Source organism: Antechinus flavipes, chromosome 3 (genome assembly GCF_016432865.1).
Source record: "Antechinus flavipes isolate AdamAnt ecotype Samford, QLD, Australia chromosome 3, AdamAnt_v2, whole genome shotgun sequence".
NCBI lineage: Eukaryota > Metazoa > Chordata > Mammalia > Dasyuromorphia > Dasyuridae > Antechinus > Antechinus flavipes.
Window position 1 is genome coordinate 207,052,877 of NC_067400.1, and position 19,642 is coordinate 207,072,518.

The 19,642-nt window shown below is 35.5% G+C and overlaps 1 protein-coding gene across 5 annotated transcripts in view; it reads left to right on the plus strand.

The window, feature by feature from the left end:
- The window catches only part of GPM6B (glycoprotein M6B), a 220,903-nt gene that overhangs the window by 161,655 nt on the left and 39,606 nt on the right, over window positions 1-19,642 (plus strand). For 2 of the 5 annotated variants that reach the window (XM_051984509.1, XM_051984510.1), the window contains exon 2: window positions 12,777-12,896. The exons of the other annotated variants lie outside the window; for them this stretch is intronic. In XM_051984509.1, coding sequence (XP_051840469.1) covers window positions 12,777-12,896 — 120 coding nt within the window. The remainder of the gene's footprint in view (window positions 1-12,776; window positions 12,897-19,642) is intronic. 5 annotated transcript variants of the gene reach the window in all.

Consider the following 19,642-nt stretch of genomic DNA (forward strand, 5'->3'; position numbering starts at 1 on the left):
GGGGTGCTTAAAAAAGGTTTAGACTGCTCTGTCACTCTCTTAGAACTTGCTCTTAAACAATCACTATTGCATCTTCAGCCTGCAGGGATTTTTCTTTTCTTTTTTTTTCTTTTGCCTTTGAGAATTGACAGCAGATTAGAAGGGCTGCTGAGTCCTCTGGGTTTTCACCCCAAATCTTTACCCGTTTCTACCTGAAAGTAGTCCTTTCAGAAAAATCCTTATTATCTCTATGTAATCTGTCATATAGTAGAGAGACTGAGAAAACTGATTGGGTTTTTCCCCCAGCCTATTTGTCCACAACTCAGTATTTATGTGCTATTGCTTACAGAGGCTCTTGAGTTTTCAAAACATGTTATGATAACATATGTTTTCTGCCAATGTAGAATGGTATAGAAATGGAATGATAACAGAGTGCATGCATTGGATGCCTTATGAAACCCTATGAAACCCTTTTGATTTTTTTCCCCAGCGATTTAGATATTTTCTTTCTTTTTTTTGACTACTAGAATCTCATGATAATATGGCATGTGCTCCTAAAAATAATATGTATTATGCGTTAAATCATATCTCCTGAAAATATAACACATGGCTATAATAAATCCTGAAATAACAGTATTGTAAGGTGAATTTTAGTCCTATTCTCTCCTTCCCCCACCTCCACCTAATGCTACTCTTATTAAAAGATTCAATGGTGTTTACAAGAAGAGGCAAAGAAATTAGATTCTTTTCTTTGAAAGAATCTTAAATCCAGGTCATGCTTCTCTTGGCTTTAATGACTTCAGCTTGGTGGAGAGAAAAAACAATCCAAGTTAATCATTTTGTGATAAGAAAATGGCAGAGGAGAGAGGCTTAATTAATCTCTATGCTCCCTGGGTGATGGACTGATCACAAGTTGAACACTCCAAAGTACAAATTCAGTCACTGCCAGATTACATCTCATCGCAATATAATCTGTCTCCTTTGATATGGTAGATTATTATACAAGTAGAAGCCACCCTTTCAATAGACATGATAAGTCTATTATAGAAATAAGTCATATTAAGGTGGTTTATCATGTCATCATGGTCCAATGATGGTTGCTAGACAATAGTAGTTTTGTAAAATGGAATCACTGATGTGCATTAAATATTAATACATATTAATGCTGATTATATAGCATCTTGATATGGTATAAATCAAGCCTTTTCTAATAATCATTTATTAACAATTTTGAAATGTGGACTTAAATGTAAATTTGACAATCCATTTTTTTGTTTAGAAGAAGCTTTATACATCCTTTTATGAATGAAAAATAAAAACAAAATGGCAAAATGATGAAACCTGGGCAGAAATCAGTCCATTGGTAAGATGAGCTTGCAGGATATCATAGAGTTGAAAGGCTTTGATTGAAATTTAAAAATTCATTTTCAAGATTATAAGAGATAAACATTTAATATTCCTTTTGGAACATAATTGTATTATTACAGCTGATTTGATGATGTCATTGATTTTTTTTAGTAATTTGCCCCAAAGCCTTCCTTACTACAGAATCTCTACGTTTGAAATATGGCGTTTGCCAACAGCCAGAAAAACCATTGACTCCATATGAAAATACCCCTTATGAGACTCCCACAGCCACATAGAAGCAATTATGAGCCAGAAACCTGAATAAATTCCTAAATTCATAATGTTATTTCTCAGGATACAAGCTATTAAAATGTCCTGGGTCATCTTTATGTATAACAATAGGAAAAAAACCCAGTTCAATTGATAATCTCTTGGCCTTGTTTCAGAGCACCACACTATTTAATGGCTTTTGAAGGTTGCCTTTTACAATTTTTGCACCATAAACAAATTATTTGATAAATACAGTGGAGTTTCATTCATTACAATGCATTGATACAAACTGCTTCTGTAGACCCAACATTATGTATTAGAAAACTAGTCAGCTGGGTTTGGGCAATAAATGTTGAGATAAAATATGATTCATGTGGGGGCTTGCAGAATTACAAAATTCAAATTCTAGACACATTTCAAATAATGTAAAATGGTCAATTATCAGATGATATCATCTACACGCTGGCCTTGCATGCCCAAATGAATAAAAATAAGTAAACAAGAGGTCAGACCATTGATTTTGTTGATTCAGAGAAGTGGGAGGTTGTGATTGGTAAAGAAATCACCATAAATGTAAGATTGGAAAGAAGCCCAGTTATCCATCTTTATTTAGATAAGCCAAAAAAAATTTTTAAAGCAAGTTTAGGTGTCAATTGCATAAAACCAAATCCCACAAAAATGTTTTCTTTGTAGTGTCTTGAATTAATTAGTTTACAAACTATATATATATATATATGATTGGGGAAGGGGAAAAAGTATATTTAATGCATACAATTTAAATATTCCTTCAAATGTGATTTGGAAAATCATAATTTTTTATGTTATGATGAACTTTTCCTCCAATCAGGACAGAAATCTACATTATCTAAACTTGGGAAATAATTTTAAAGTACATTTTACATCCAGTGATTTTCATTACTAAATTTAATTTTCTACATTCTGTCTTTTCATATGTGGTTTTCAGTACATGCTGTCTTTTATCCCTTCTTTTTCCCTTTCCTTTTACTTCTAAGATCTTCAATTGAAATACTCCAGTCTTTTCTTCTTTCTTGTTATTGTCACTTGCCTAAGTCCTCAAAAATAATTTCTTAGTTATTATGGTGTATAATAAGTATATAAATGCATTTTACTTTCTAGATTTACATTATGTTTCTGAGTAATTAGTTCTACTCTTCTAATGCCCCTTTAGTATCTTCCTATAAGTAAGAATACCTGACCAGCTAGTAGGATTCTTCTAATTTCTCTATAAGAAGATAGTTCCTTTTAAGTAACACCACGCTGACTTCTCATAATCACCACCATATCACCTCTTGTTCTCTATTCCCTCTTTACCCTCTCCCATGACAAGTTTAATTTAAAAAAAACAAATACTAGTCATCAGCCTTTTTAAACAAATTTACCATAAAAAATGCCTAAGTTTAGAAATATTTACCCAGCTTTTTCCTCGGAAAAACTACAGAATGATGAAAGCTCACTTGAGGTCTTAAATGGATGTTTCTTAAATGGGGCTAAAAAATGTCCATTTTTTTATAGATGATATTTTCAACTCTCAGGCCTTTAAATTGATTCAGAATGGGAGAACCAAATAAGCAGATTAATTGAAACAAAATCCATGGGCAGAATAAAATGCCTTTTGTAATTCTGCACATTTCCTGAGAAATAGGTGACCAATGATAGAGAGGAGTTTGGTTTCCACTGATTTTAAAACTTTATATTTTTCACAATAAGATAGACTCTAAGCTTTTGAAATTACTGGGAAGGCCTTTTGTACATAATCACAGGGTAGGAAAAAAAAGTAAACATAGATATAATTTTATTGTACCAGAGTATAAGATGGTCCAATTTTTTATGCTTTGTTATAAAGAAAATCCAAAAATCCATGTTGGAAATTATTTTTATTATAGGCTACCAGAAATCTTTGGGCCCAAGAAAATGGAATCCACTGCTCACTCATGGAGTTAGGAAGATCAGGCTTCTAGGTATCTTTGTCATAAGTCAGATGCTGGGACCCTCAGAATCAAATTGATTCTTTTGTCATGTTAGGAAAATAAAAATGATAAAATAGAAACATCGGATCATTAGACTTTGATTTTTAACACATTGAAAACAGGAAACAAATGCAGATAATTCCTTACAGATATTTAATGTGAATTTTATAGAACTAAATGTAATTTCATGAGGTTGTAGAAAAACAGCCACAAAAACATTTAAATACATTTGTTAATATTTTCTGTTTTTGCTGGTAGGGGTAGAAATTCTTTACATCGAATGTTTTAAACTGAAGAACTAAGCAAGTTTTTTTGAGATATAAGGTCTCTTGAAATGAGGAAGTAAGCAAATATATGTGTATACATGTGTTTATGTATATATATTTTAAGCTGGTACTATTCAAAATAGCCTGTTTATTTAAATACTTTTGAAATATGTTTTTAGACAGCCTTTTAAAATTTAATCTCCCAGAGGTATGACACAGAGACTTGCTGATATAGTTTTTTATCTACTCTATGCTTATGGTATTTTAACCAAAAAGGCCATCTAAGGCATAGGACATCTGGTGAACCACTGTATGTAAAAAAGCAGCATGGTGCACCAGATGGTACTGGACATATGCAAAGGACATAGCTTTTTAAAAGTAAAAACTGAAAGGAAAAAGGATTTCAGTAAGCCATTAAACCTATCTCCCATATATCTAACATTTTATTTTTCTATATTTTTCTAACAGTATATTTTTCTATACCCAGATTGTTATATCCTCTTTTCCCACCAAGAAAGTCATTCTGACATTTGTCCCTTTCAAAATGAATTTTTAACATGATACCAGGCTTGCCCTCCACCTTCCTTTTTTTTTGTTATGTAGCTATATGAATGAATTATTCAGAAAATAATCTTAAATAATATCTTTGAACATGTGCAAACATCTAGTGCTATGTCAAGGCAATGATGTAATGAATGTATTGTCCTTCTTCAAGGATGATGTTATTTCCTCAATTAATGAGACTCATTTCCCCACAGTTGATGATTGATCTGTGGGAACTCTTTATAATAAAAGAGAGAACACTCCTGATGTAGCCTCTATTAGGGGTACAATCTGTGACTCAAGGGCAGAGTAAATTCAATATGTCCTGATAGATTCAGCTCATGACAGTGGCCTTGTTAGCGCCATGCTTTTGTATAATGGTTTACTGCCTCAATATCTTCAGTTGGTCTTATGATGGCTCTGGAGGGGAAAGTGATTCAGGGAACTTTGCACAGCCCTTCCCTCACTTAAATTCACTTACATATCATGACATCACTTTCTTGATGCTTTGGCCCTAATTCAAGAACAAAAAACAAACAACAATAATAATAGCCATTACTTGAAAGCTCTGGTAGAAAATGCTGGGTTTAAATCTCAGCTCCAACATTTGCAAGCTCTATGACCCTGTGTAAGAGAATAATTATTCTAGCAATACTTATTTCCCAGTCATGTAGAGATTACTACATACCTTAAAGCACTAAATTAGGAGTGGTTTGTGGTTGAAGCTGTGTTGTCTTGTCAAAATATAATAATGGACATGGAGGTGGGCGATATCTGTGTTCAGATGCTACCTCTAAAACTAGCTTTGTGAACCCCTCCACTTCAAGCCACTTGACTTGTATGAGCTTCAATTTCCTGATTTGTAAAATGGAAGTACATATCATAAATTCTCACAGGCTTGTGGGAATTAATGAAATGATACGTGTAAAGTGTTTTGCAAATGTTAATGAACTATGCAAGTATCAGCTATTATTTTTCTTAACAATAGCAAAGTATTAAACATTTATTAGAGGAAATTAAACATAGGGCATCCCATATCACCATTACAGTAATTTTTTGCCTCAGTGGGATGCTAAAACAGCAATGAGTAGCAGTGTCCAGTAGAAGAATAATGCTCTCTGCCCAAGCAGTTGTATATCTTATGGAAGATGAACTAAGGACTCATGGTAGTGTGATCAATTATACCAGTTGGCTTGTGAAAATGAGGGAACTTCTATATATTTGAAATTGCAACAATTATTAAATGTTTGCTATGTTTCAGGCACTGTGTTTTTCTTTTTGAAAAGCAAAATGACCCAGCAAAAATAAAGGTTTGATGTGTACTTCCTTTGAGGAACATCATTAGAAAATAAGTTATTTAATTCTAAAAGAATCAAGTCTTTGTCTCTTTATTGCCTACTGTTAGATAAATTCCTAAATGTTAGTAAATAGGATGATGGAGTTTGGCCTCATTTTTAGATCACAGGTCTTAAGTAAAGATAAAGCTAAAAGAAAAAAAAAGCTCTTATATCTCTAAAGTTTACTTTTTTAAATTTGAATTTCTCTTTAATATATAGTCAAAATAAAATGTAAGCCCCCTAAAGATAAGGATTATCTCATTAGAATACTGTCTGACACATAATAATACTGACTGATTTGGAGAAGACCCAAACAAACCAATAACCTCTGTATATCTCCAAATACTCTTAATTCTTATTTCATTCCTTTCTTCAAATAATGTTGTCACTCAAATATCTTCAGCCTAAATGTCTCACCACATCTACTTTCTAAGAGAATGTTTATAGATTATTTTTTCCATTGGGTTTATATGTGACATTTGAGTTGGAATTTTTTCTTTCCTCCTCCATTAGAGCTAAAAGTAGCTCCACCTCCCATACCCTTAAATGAGCTCTAGACCATCTGCATGCACGTGCATGTACATGCATGCACATGCGCCCGCGCGCACACACACACACACACACACACACACTCACAATCAATTTTTAAGACAAATGACACTGAGGAGTAGATGTGGAGCAGAGACAGAGATTTTAGCATGAGGTTGAAGGTGAATAAAGGAGTATGCTAGGGTATGACAGCCCAGGTGGGTGGAGGAGAAACAGATGCCATGTGGGAGAGCTTTTTACTTTTACTTAGCATCCTTACTAACTAGGTTCTAACCAGCCTTATTTCTCTATTGTTGAAGGAGTATAAATGCTATCATCACCCTCTATTTTTTGTCACCCTGGGACAAAGCCCCACTCTAATCAAGGCTTTATTCTCTATCATCAACACAGCACCCCTAATTGGAATCCAGCAAAGACTCAACTTCTAGAAGTCAAGTTCTGATTCTTAATAGGTATATGAACTTCAGCAAATCACTTAATCTCTTTGTTTTTTGGTTCTCATATCTTGATAGGGATAATGATAATGGGGATAATACTTGTGTAAATGGTATATTTTAAAAGAATTTAGCAAAGCTCCACTGAGTTTTTCTTAAGGATGTATTGCTCCCATGACAGGGTTAACTCCATGTTAACAAGGTTTATTTGGATGAGACCTTTATTTTGGTAACTCCTTAATAAGATATATAGCCACCTTGACATAAGTCAAGGCTCACATTTGAAGATGATTGATTTGGGAAAATGGAAGATTCTTTAATGATTCTCTTCCCTTCTGAAGATGGATCTCCATACAAAGGGAAATTTTGTAAATCTATAGAATGTTTAAGTCTCTGAGAAAGATAGGGACTCACAAGAAAAGTAAGGACAATTGTTTGGAGTCAAAGTATGAGACCTTTGTGTCAGTAAAATAAAACTTATTCTATCTTATAGTCAGCATCATTAGCCTTAGTGCATATATGGGGACTGATGTCTCTTAAGCTAAGAATTCACGTGCTGAAATTCTCAGGAGGAAACCCTGGTTGGGAGTATAAGGTAAAGAGTAGAATAAATGAGAAGCCTCCAAGATGGAAGTAGGTTCGTGTAAACCAAGTTGAATCCTATATTATACTTGTAATAGCAATCTCATAAGATTACTTTGTGGAAAGCATTATGTAAACCTTGAAGTGTTATATAAATAAATATGAGGGGTAAGAGTATATCCCACCATAGACTTTTCAATAAAGATTCTATAATTCCATTCTAAGTATTAGGATAAGAGGAAGAGGTAGAAAGGGCTGACTTTAGAATCAGGAAAATGTGAATTTAAGTTCTTCCTCTTAGAACACATACAAGTTGTGAAACTATGGTCAAGTCACTTAATTTCTGAATTCTCCCAGGCAACCAAGACTTGCTTATAAATGAGCTGTTGATGTGTATTAAAATCAGGGAAGGGAGTTTTTACACTGAAAGATTCCTTTAAAGAAATGACAGATCTGGATCCTCTTTTGTTCTTCTTCCTCTCTCCCTCCAAAATTACTGGGACATTGCCTTTGTTGAATTATGCTGTGTTTATTTATAAACTAGAAGAAAGCATTTTGTAGTGGAAAGAACATTTGATTTAGAATCAGTCAACAAGCATTTATTAATAACTAAATTATTAATTGAAATTAGTAATTTGTTTATTTTGCCTACTATGTGTCAGTCACTGTGCTAAGCAATAGAAATACAAATAGAAAGAGAGATAGCCTTACTTTCAAGGAGATTACATTCTAATGGGGCAAGCAAGACAAAGCAGAAAAGAAAGTTGGAGGGGGAGATGATATGATAAAGAAAGTTCTAAGTCTGGCATTTGGATACCATCCATAAAAACTTCTATAAGGAGTTATCCAATCAAAGGAGAGGGAGCTGAGGCAGCCTGAAGAGGAATGAACAAAGAACATCTGGGTTCAAATTTTGGCTCTAACACTACTAGACCTATAACATTAAGGGGTATCCTATAGTTCTAACATTCTATGAACTTGCTTTGTTATCAGGAATTTCCCTTTCTTTCCTTTCTTACTCAGAGCTTCATTTTGATGAAGATCCTTCAGAAGTGAGTTTGGAATGATTTAGGAACATTGCACTCATCTTCACCTCTTCTTAGTATAAAAAAACACCTTTTAAAGAAGTCATTTTCTTGAACTGGGGTTCAAAAAGCACGACAGGTATTGGCAGGCCCTATTTTCTGGGTTCATAAATTCTGTTATCCTTTCTGGAGAAATATTTTTAACAGCTGCTATACTTAGAGGATGTCTCTGTGACACCCTCTTATTTTTTTATGATAGGTCCACAAGACAAATTCCAAAATCTATATGCACATAAAATCTTGCTACTCAGCCCAAGTCAGAGACTCTGCTGTGTATTCCCTTTTTTCAGTCCAGTAAAACTTATAGGCATCTCAAAATGTGTGGCTTGTTTAAATCCATAATTAAATTAAATTGAAGAAATTTAAAGACTAAAAAAGAATATATATATATATACATATATATATGTGTGTGTGTGTGTGTGTGTGTGTGTGTGTGTGTGTGTATTTTTTTCTCTGTCCAAGTTTACAAACATCCTGAAATCTATCTATGTATGGCCCTACTTTAGGAAGCAAGAATTCTGTCTTCTTGAATGCCTTCTTAAATTGGTTAGGGAACTGACTCCCTAATCTATCCCTAGGATTCAGATCAGTTTTATAACTGAAAAGGACCTCAGAGATAATTTAGTTCAAATTCCTCACTTTGAGATGAGAAAATAGGAGCAGGATAACTAAGTAACTTAACCCATAAGGCAATCATGTGACTAATAAGTGCTTGAACTATATCTAGAACCCAAAGGCTTCTAACACTCCCACTTTCTTTCCACTATACCAACATTGAATTGTTTACTCCTGAGAATCTCTCAATATATTCTTCTTTGCTTTCTATATGAATGAACAAAAAAGGAATAAGTGACAGATTTTTGGGGATACAATTTATCAGATAATTGGAAGCTTCTTGCCTTATTTAGACAATGCTATACTATGAGTCATCAAAGGAACAGTTGAAAAACTAGATTCCCTCACTGTTTTCTGATCCCATTCATCACACCAACTGTTTGCCTCTGGATAGCTATACATAAGAAATCTACCCTCATACCATTTAATAAGATGTTCCATATCTTGATACTTTGATCATGTGAGAATACCTTTTTAATTGAGTTGGAGTATTAATCAATAGACATGTTGTATAAACAAGGTTATCTACATCTTGAGGTATGAATTTCTTTGAGTCAAGAAAGAAAAAAGTGATGGACTAATCAACCAAAATAACTATGATTCCAGGAATGGCAGGACAATTTTCAGCAATTCTCTAATCTAGAGCTGCTCAATCCATCACTAGAAAATTTCAGTTCAGAATCTGAAGATTCTAGCCAAGCCCCGGAGAGTATGTAGCTTTGAGAGGAGGATCAAGTTTCTTCCTCTTATTCTCTTCCACCTGCCACTTTTATTGACCATGTCATCAGGGAGAAGTGTGGGAGAGAATACACCCAATCAGAAACAAAGGAAAAACATTGGCAAACAACACAGACAGATGGATAAAGGAGGATAGCTTCCTCACCTCCCTCCCCCTAAAAAAGGCAGCTTCTGGGACTGATAATCCCTCCTCCTCCCTACACCCAATGGTAGAGAGAATATTGGCCATGGATAGGCACTGAACTTCAGAGTCCCAGAATGGTACCAAGAGGGAATTTGAAAATTCCACAAAGGGAGAAAAGGATTCCAGGGCCAGAGATTGCTGGTTTTATCTACACACATGCCTCGTTACAATTTTATTATAGGTTTGAGCCCAGACTCTTCAGAGATATTATAAGGCAAAAAGTTTTGAAAGAAATATTTGGCATTAACTGCTCTAACTGTAACTTCTTAACAAATGCCCTTTGCAAAAAGCTCATTGATGTTATTGGTTGATTATCAATGGCAGATAAATGATGAAGATTCATGAATGACAGTTCATGAAATTCCAGCTCCTGACAGTTACCTTAGAAGAGAAGAAATTAAGCCAACTTCTTGGGACTCACAACCAAGAATGCCAGTGGGAGACGGGAGGATAGCTTCAGAGAGGATGCTAAAATATCTTGAAATAATTTAACTATTTATGATTAATGAAATCTCTTGTGGAGTCCCACCTTTTTCCCATCCTTTTACTACTCCTCTCCCCCCTTTTCTTACAGGTGCCTCTGGGACTCTTTTAGTACAAAGCACTAGGGAAAGCACTAGAAAAGGATAATATTTAAATTTCCCTTAATCTGGATCGAAATCTATCCAGAATTGGAGATTGTGGACTTTGCCAAAATACTCTGAGATTAGTCAAAGTATTTAACCTGGCAAAGCTCTTTCTTTGATCCAGCCAAATCTGCCTTCTGACTACTCTTCACACATGACATTCCTCCTTCTATGTCCATACATTTTCTCATGTTGCCTACCCCTCCCCAGACATGGAATGTCCTTCCCTCCTACTCTAGCCCTCTTGGAATCTTTTCTTGTCATGATTATTCAGTCATGTCTAACTTTTTGTGATCCTATTTGGGATTTTGTTACAAAGATCTTAGAACAGTTTGCTATTTCCTTCTCCAATTCATTTTCAGATGAGGAAACTGAGTCAAATGACTCCAAGCTGACATTCTATCCACTGAGCCACCTAGCTGTCCCCTTTAGAATTTCTACTTGCCTTCAAATCTCCAGTCACGTGTCATCTATCTACTAAATACAGCCAATATCCTCAGCACCTAGGGCCTCTCTCTCATTCTCAAAAAATAACCCTATATTTGTTTTGTATATAGTTATATAAGATCATCACTCTAACACTGGAATGGATCTTAAATTTAAAACCTTAATAGTTTTCCAGCCCAAACTATTCATCTTGCAGTTGAGGAAACTAAAGGATAGAAAGGTTATAACCTGAACCAGGGAACACAGAATTAGAATTTGAACCCAGGACTTCTCTCAAGTTAGTACTCTTTTCATTGTAATTTTGCTGCCTTTTATGTACACCTATTAATTCTGTTATAAAATATAATCTTTTTAAAGTCGTGAACTCTTGAATTTTTATCTTTGTAGCCTCAGAAAAGCTACATAGTATAGAGGTATCAAACTCAAATAGAATTGGGAGCCATTAAACCATATATAGAATAGTAGGCAATACAGTGGTCCGTGCTAGACCTGGTATAAAGAAGATGTGAGTTCAAAAACTGTGTGAACCTGGGCAAATTACTCAACTCTGTTTGTCTCAATTTCCTCAGCTATAAAAATGATCTGAATAAGAAAATGGCAAACCACTCTAGTTTTGTTGCAAAAAAAAAGCGGGGTCATAAAGAGACAGATACATCTCTTGTATGAACAATGGGTAAACAACAAAAATATATTTAAGGATTCCTATAATGGCATGTTGATGACTTAGGAAATCACATAATAATATTGTCTATGTTCTATTGTATTTTTGCTTATTTTGTTAATTATTTCCTAACTTTATTTTAGTGCAGTTGGAACACAATTTGATTGTGTTAGGTACTGCTGTTTTAGGGCACATGGTCCATGACTCCTTGTCCCTTGCTTTAAAGTCCTGGGGTTATGTCATCAAGTATCTTTCCTAAATGTTAATGAGTGCTGCTAATTACAGTAATGGTCACTGTGGAAATTATCGTTATCACCCTATCCAAATGTTTATAGAACCTGAGAGTACATTTGAGCCTTCCTAGACTCTGGGGAGAGCAGACATAGACTCTGCCTTCAATGAATTTACACTATTTTACAGGGAGTTTACAGAGGTGGGAGAGGTATTTGGAAAGAACTGTGAAATTCACTCTGTAATAATCTGAAAGCTGGAATATATAAGACAGTCCAGCTGTGGCCTTATGGGCCAAAGCAAATATTTTATCAAGGTGATAATTCCTTACTTGCCCATGCACCTAACAGTTATCAAATTGGTACATTTAGAGGAACTGACACAGATTTGGAGCAGGGCTAAATGACAACCTTCATTGTTAGTTGGAAGAGATCTGTATTACTGTTCTAATAAACAAACCTATGAAAAGTCACCTCTGTTGGCTTAGAAATTTTTAAAAAAATCAAGAAAAATAGCATTATCAAAAGCTGTGTTTTGTTACAGAACATCATCTGCCAAATTTTTTTTTATTGGTAGGGGGTGGGGTGGACAGAGAATTTTGAAGGATAGATAAAGGGGGGAGAAGGGAGAGAAAAGCTTACTAAGACTAGAACCAATAAAAGACAGGAATTTTTATCAGAATATTGGTCTAAGGCACTATTGGCCACAATGTATTGGCTATATTTTTCTCTTTTTAGATTGGGTCACATGGATGATGCTTTGATCATAAATTCTCAGCAGCTTGTATTTTACACCCTTCACCTTCACTTAGGGAGAGCAAATGAATAAAAATACTAAAAAAATAATCTTTGATGGAGAGGGAAACACTGACTTTTTCCCACCTGAAATTGGCAGTGATCACCAGACCAGAAATGGAAATTGGCAGGTACCACTGGATGTACGAGAGTTCAAGGCCACACCGGTACCAGCATGTGCCAGCATTGAGAGACAGTGTTAGTCCTTTGAGCGCTCCAGGTAAATAAAGTGTTGAGACGGATTCTAAAATAGAGAGTCAAGTAACTAGTCTGTGGTAGCTTTAACAGTTTCTTCACTTTGGTTTTGTGTTCTGTTTTGTTTTACACATAGGCTGCCAAAATGTTGAGGTACCAGGTTTGACCACCACCGGTTCCCTTGTATTTAAAAAAAAAATCTTCGTTGTGCCTAGTGCCTCTAGGATAGATATAGATTCCTTAGGCTCTTTCGGACCTAAATCTGACCTATCTTTCCAAACTTACTTTGTATTATTCCCCTTTCTTCATTCCATGATTAGTTGCTAACTCAACATTCTACCCCACATTGGGAGCATTTGCACTAGCCATCTGCCAAATTTAAAATCCCTTTCCTTCCCATCTCTATCTCCCAGACTCTTTATCTTCTTTCAAGTCTCAATCCAGGATCTAATTTCTCTGAGCAGCTCTTCCCTTTTCCTCCCAACCTCCAAATGATTACTACTCTCTGCCTCTACAAACTATAATACTTTGAATTATATTTTTCTGTCCATGTTTTGTGTATTTATAACCACCCCATCCTATAGATGATCAACTCCTTACAGAAATGGACTGTTAGTTTTGTTTATTTGGTTTTTGTCTTTGTATTACCAGTGCCTAACACTTTTGGGGGTATGTGGAAGGGTCAGATCCATAATTTTATTAATGAAGGGACCTAGTGGAACCACTTTCCACTGATTCAATGAGCAATTCACCTGTAACTTACAAACCACTGGTTGCCTGGAGTCTTGGTAATGAGAATTTAAGCAACCTGCCTATATGTCACCCAATCTTCCAAGACTGGCCCTCTCTATTCACTCCCCTTTTATTCTATGTTCTTTTATTAGACTAGCCATTTGTGGGTAGCCCTGTGAGAGGTCTGGAAGGCCAGGAAAGGTACTAGTGCTAATCTGCCTCATCTTTTTACTATCCTCCTTCACTGCTTCTAAAAGGTAAGAATCATGCTGTCTAGAATAAAAGAGCTCACAGCCACCAGCTGGGAAACAATCACACCTCTCTTAGATCAAGGTTAGCCTTAAAAGGTGAAATAAAACCGTGAGAGAAGGAAACTGGCCTAATTGTTTTCTCAATTATCCTCATGTCAAGTTACCAGTCCAGATTTCTTATTTCTCTTTTCTACCCCGCCCATAAGTAGAGTGGAATTCTCAGAACCTCTAGGCCCACCCACCTGTTTTGCTGAGACCTAAAGAATAATAAAGAATACCAAGATTTTGTGACTTCCTCTTAAATCTTCTTTCTCTGTCAGGGCTCAGGTTTCATATATCTCTTAACTTCCTTGCTTTAACTTAGTTCTTTCTACCCTGGAGTCAGATTTTCCTACCTAAAAATACAGAAGGGAAGTCTATAAGTTCACAGAGCTACAAACTGAAATATGATTCTGTATTTTTAAAAAACTATGACTCCTTCCACCATCTTTTTTCTGAGATTATAATTATAACTATAATGCAAATTCCAAATTTGCAATACATGTTCAATAAGTAAAACATAAATTACAGAAAAACAAAACACATAGTTAAATTAGCTCTATGTCAATACCCAATTTTTAGATCATTTTAAAAAATCTGGAGTGATCTCAGGGTCCATCATTTAGGCCCTTAGAGCAGCTAGATAGAGTGTTAGGCCTGCAATCAGGAAACATTAATCTTCTTGAGTTCAAATCCAGCCTTAGATACTTACTGGCTATGTGATCCTGGACAACTTACTTAACCCTGTTTGCCTCAATTCTCTCTTCTGTAAAATGATATGGAAAAGGAATTAGCAAACTACTTCAGTATTTTTGCCAAGAAGATCTCATATGGGGTCGTGAAGAGTCAGATATGACTGAAAAATGACTGAACAACAAGATTTTTACAAATGAGATAGGAGGAGCTGAAGCTTTGAGAGAAATCCAAGAAAATGGGCTCTCTCTTTCAGGAACTGAGTGTGAAGGATGATTAAGATTTATTTTAAGATTCATGAAGTGCTTCATTCATATTATTTCATTTAATTTTCACAATTCTAGAAGATAGATCAATTATCATGCCCATTTTACAGATGAGAATACTGCACAAGGTTAAGTCACTTGCCACAGTAACAAATAGTATCTGAGGGTATTTGGACTTCAAGGTCAGGGTTTCAATCTACCAAAATGCTTTTTAAGGTAAAGATCCCCAAGTTAGTAGCGGCTAGTTGAAAATATCAGGAAGAAAACAAAGTCAATTAAAATCTAGTTGGGGAAGAAGGGAGGAATATGCCTGTTGAGGATCCATATGTGTTTCTAAATGGTGAGTTTAGAAGAGGGAAAAATGGGGCCTGGCTCTGAATTGAAGGAGGCAGTTTGGGGAAAAGAATAATTCTTTCCATCAGTGCTTGTAAATGGCTCTTCTCCCTTGCTCAGCTGTGTCAATTTTATGTGTTTGGATTAAGATCCAGCTTGAATTATTCATTGTCTTTTTTACTGAATCCTTTCTCAAGACTTGAACATGCAATATTCTTTCTCATCTAGAAGATAGGAGAAAGGGTCTATCCTTCCTTAGAGAAAGCAAATTCAAAAGAAAAGCACTCTGGTGTTTTTTTTTAACTTGCTAAATAAAGTATCACAAGCTATTCCACTTCTGCAATTTGAGGATCTCAGTTAATGTTGATCAAATGAGAAGGAAGGAAAGAAAATCTGATCATTAGAGAATTAGTAATATTGCAAGTCAGAATCAAATGAATAAAAAAAATCCTTTAAGATACAGAAGTAGAAACATTTTTTAAAATCATGTCAACATTTTCCCATAGTCTAAGAATCTAGACACAAATGGTTCTACCTTTTTGAATTAAGTAATATGAAAAATTATACCTCTATGAGACAGTTCAATATATTAAATTTGCATTAAGGGCCAAGGACTTGGAATACAGAATTAATGAAGGAAACAATTCCTTCCCTCAAGCAGTTTGCATTCTATTAGATCAACAAACAATTATGTGTCCTGCAGATAGCCCAGGTTCATCTTTGGAAAATGTCATAGTATGTGGATCTAAAAGTAGGAGAACTGGACTTATTCTCTCGACTTCCCTCACAATTACTTTTGGGCGTCTGAAATAAGCAGTTACCATTCTGTACTTTGTTTCCAAGCCAGACTGTGTGAAGCATTAAAAATAAAATTTAAAAAAAGTTGGGGATTCCATATGGTACTTGACTGCTTTTTTGTTTGCACAGAGTTCTGAATCTCCCTTGCTAGAATAGGAAAGTTTGCTACAGGGCAATGGTTGGCTAGGAAACCACTGCCAAAGGAGAATACTTACACTAGTAATGTAGCTCACTCCCTACCCAGAATTGCCTCTAAAAGACTGCCTCAGATTGCAAAGTTCAAGATTGTTCCATTTTTCTTCACCTTCCTGACTTTTTTTTAAATAAGAGAAATGCAGAAGAAAAACCCCTTTTATCTAATATTTTGAGAAAGAAATTTCTTAGTTCTGTAGTGTAAGAGTTAGGGGGGAAAGTGTTTTCATTTGACTTTTGCCATTCCAACTTGTCAATGGAGTCACTTTTAGTAGCTAGCTGTAAAACATGCATTACCTCTTTGCTTCTTTATCCCGTCATGTTTTGATTCCCCTTATGTCTGGGAAAGCAGAAGACTGCTTGTGAAAGCACTATCTATTTGTAAGCTTCTTCAGGTTCTCCTAAACATGAATCTAACCTATTCCCACTGTAGAAAATTGTGTTATAGTAAGTTTTTAGTGTATTTGTTAAGATCTTTTAGGCCTATGTTAGAAGCATCAGAGCAAAGATAAAAATGAGCTTGGAGCAAAGGAAGGAAGGAAAGGTTATACCAGAAACCATTTGCACAATCTACCAATTTCTTTATCTTTGAAGGTGGTGCATTTTAACCTTTGGAGATGCCCCTGGTTGGTAAAGTGACTTGCTCTTTCTGCTTCCTTTTTGAATGTGTAGTTACATAAAAATTGACAAAACTGATTCTTGCAATGGTCAAATATTCCATTTCCCTCCTTATTTAAAAAAAATAATAAAACCCTTGGTTGAGGGGGAGGGAGAGAGTTCTGTTTCAAAATGACTCTTGGATCCAAAAAAAAAAAAAAAAAAAGTCAGTCAGGAAAACAATTGTAACTTCAGTGAATTGATTTTTCAGATACCCTCGATTTTGTTCTCTATTATGCTGCCACCTGGTGGATGGAGAGACAAAGGACTTCTTTAGGGACTTGAATCTATAATGGATTCAGTTAACTAGTATTGTTTGTTGTTCATCCTTTGTTCTCAGACAGGAACAGTGACATCAGGATGATGTCTTGACTTGCAAATAAATTGGAAATGAGTGAGATGGAGTTGTGCCAAGTCATCAGCCTTACTCCCTCCTCCAGATTTATTGGAGTCCAGTGGCAAGGATGACTAGCGCGATGCAATGGGACACCTTGTCTACTTCAAGCTAAAATCTTTCCTAAATCTCAGCTTGCTTGAGACAATGTCCAACTTAAGACTAGGTAAGAACTGAAGCAAAAGATGGCCTTGTATGCCTTTATTTAAAAAAAAAAAAAAAAAAAAAAAATCCGGGGCAGCTAGGTGGCGCAGTGGATAGAGCACCAGCCCTGAAGGAGGATCTGAGTTCAAATCTCATCTCAGACACTTAACACTTCCTAGCTGTGTGATTCTGGGCAAGTCACTTAACCTCATGCCTCAGCCAAAAAAAAAAAAAAAAAAAAAAAATCTGAAAGGAAAAGATGAAATAGTCCTACTTCCCCAATCCCCCTTGTCCTCCCTACCCCATAAAATTAGAACACTCAATAAAAATCATTTACTTGAAATTTTCCTTCATAAAAAAATCAATCTGAGAAGAAAAGATCAGATAGTCCTATTTCCCCGATCCCCAAACTTTCTTTTCCCCTCTTCTTCCCTACCCGGTAAAATTAGAACATTCAATAAAGATCATTTAGTTGAGATGAAATGAACTATTGTAGTCAGATAACAAAGGCTTTAATCCCAGCCCTTCCCACCTATGTGACCAGAAGTCTCAATTTCCTCATTATAAAATGAAATAAGTTGACTAGATAACTAAGAAGTCTCTTCCAGTTCAAGATATGAGTTTTCTGGATAGAGAATCTTTAAGTTCCTTTTCAGCCTAAATAAGTTATCCTTTGAACTCTAATAGGGACGGTGAGATGGAGTTATGGTTCAAGCACTGGGTCTGGGTCAGGAAGATATAAATCTATGACTGGCAATGGCCCAATGCAATGGGCCACCTTGTCTACTTTAAGTTAAGATCCTTTCCCAAAAAGAGTTTGCCTGAAACAATGCCCACTCGGTAATTTAAGGCTGGGTAAGAACTGAAGCAAAAGATGGCCTTGTTTCCCTTCATAAAAGAATCAATCTACCAGACAAAAAGAATGTCTCTTTGAGTTCAAATCTGGCCTCAGATATTTATTAGCTTTGTAACTCTGGGCAAGTCACTTAACCTTGTTTGCCCTCAGTTTCCTCACCTATAAAATGAGCAGGAAAAAGAAATGGTAAAATCACTCCAGAATCTCTGCCAAGAAAACCCTAAATGTGGTCACAAAGTTGTCAAACAACAAATATGAATAATTTCTAAGTCCCTGGGGGAAATATGGCATTTTGTGTTCTTATGCAATTGCAGAATAGATGAAAGTAAGATTAAGAAACCAGTGAGAAAAGAAATTTAAACCGAAAGACCAAAGTGATGCGTTTGCCCCTTAGTAGAGCAGATTTCCAAATAGTCAATGGAAGGAATGAAAGAGAGTGAAGAGAGTGAAGAAGCCCATTGAGTTTCTTGTCCAGATGTCAATTGTTTAGTTCTGTGTGGGCTCCCCAGGTGTGCGACCTCATGCACCACAGAGCAGCACAGTACCTTGCAGTTGAAATCTATGCCAAGGACTTTTCTCACCAGAAGTGGTTTCAGATGAATGAATCCTGTTTATATTGACACTTGTGAATATAAGAGCCCTGGGAAATGAGGTGCCATGGGTGGTTTCTGAGTGTTGTTATTCTCTTTAAAAGAAGGAACCACTGGAACAAAGCTCCTAGAAAGGTATTAATATCATTGTTTTCTTTTTTAAGGAGAATTATAATACCATTAAATAGGAGGACTTTTTCAGAAATGTCTTTTAACTATTTAGTGGGACAGATCATAGCTGTAAAATACCTCCTTGGTATTTTAGTACAGGGAGTTGATTTTACAAATAAGGAACTGAGGCCCAGGGAGATTAAATAATATTCCCAAAGTCACACAAGAAGTACCTAAAATGACATGAGCAAACAAGAGGTCCACAGTTCATCATTAACCAAGCCTTATTTGAATCCATTTCCCTCAGCCTCTTTTCCCTTGTCTTTTTGTTAATCATATCCCCAGCATTTAGCACAAGTCTTGGCATGTTATAGGTACTTAATAAATGTCTGTTGGATCAGATTTATTGAATTGGATCAGTTAGCATTAGTGAAAACCTTATTTAAACTGGAATAATCTATAATTGCATATTTTCTTTTTAGTGTAGCTACAGAAGTCTTTGGTAGCAACTTGGAATATTCTTGCGACCTGGATGATGCAGTGCCAAACTCCTCCTAATACTTTGCATTATAGGAAACAGAAACTGAACTCTTAGTCCCTCACTTTACTTTGTGTCTGCTGCCCTGCCACCAGTATCCTGTTCTCACCCCACTTTGCTGTCTCTTTTTGTATGTTGTTTCCCCTTTAAACTGTAAGCTTATTGAGGGCAGAAACT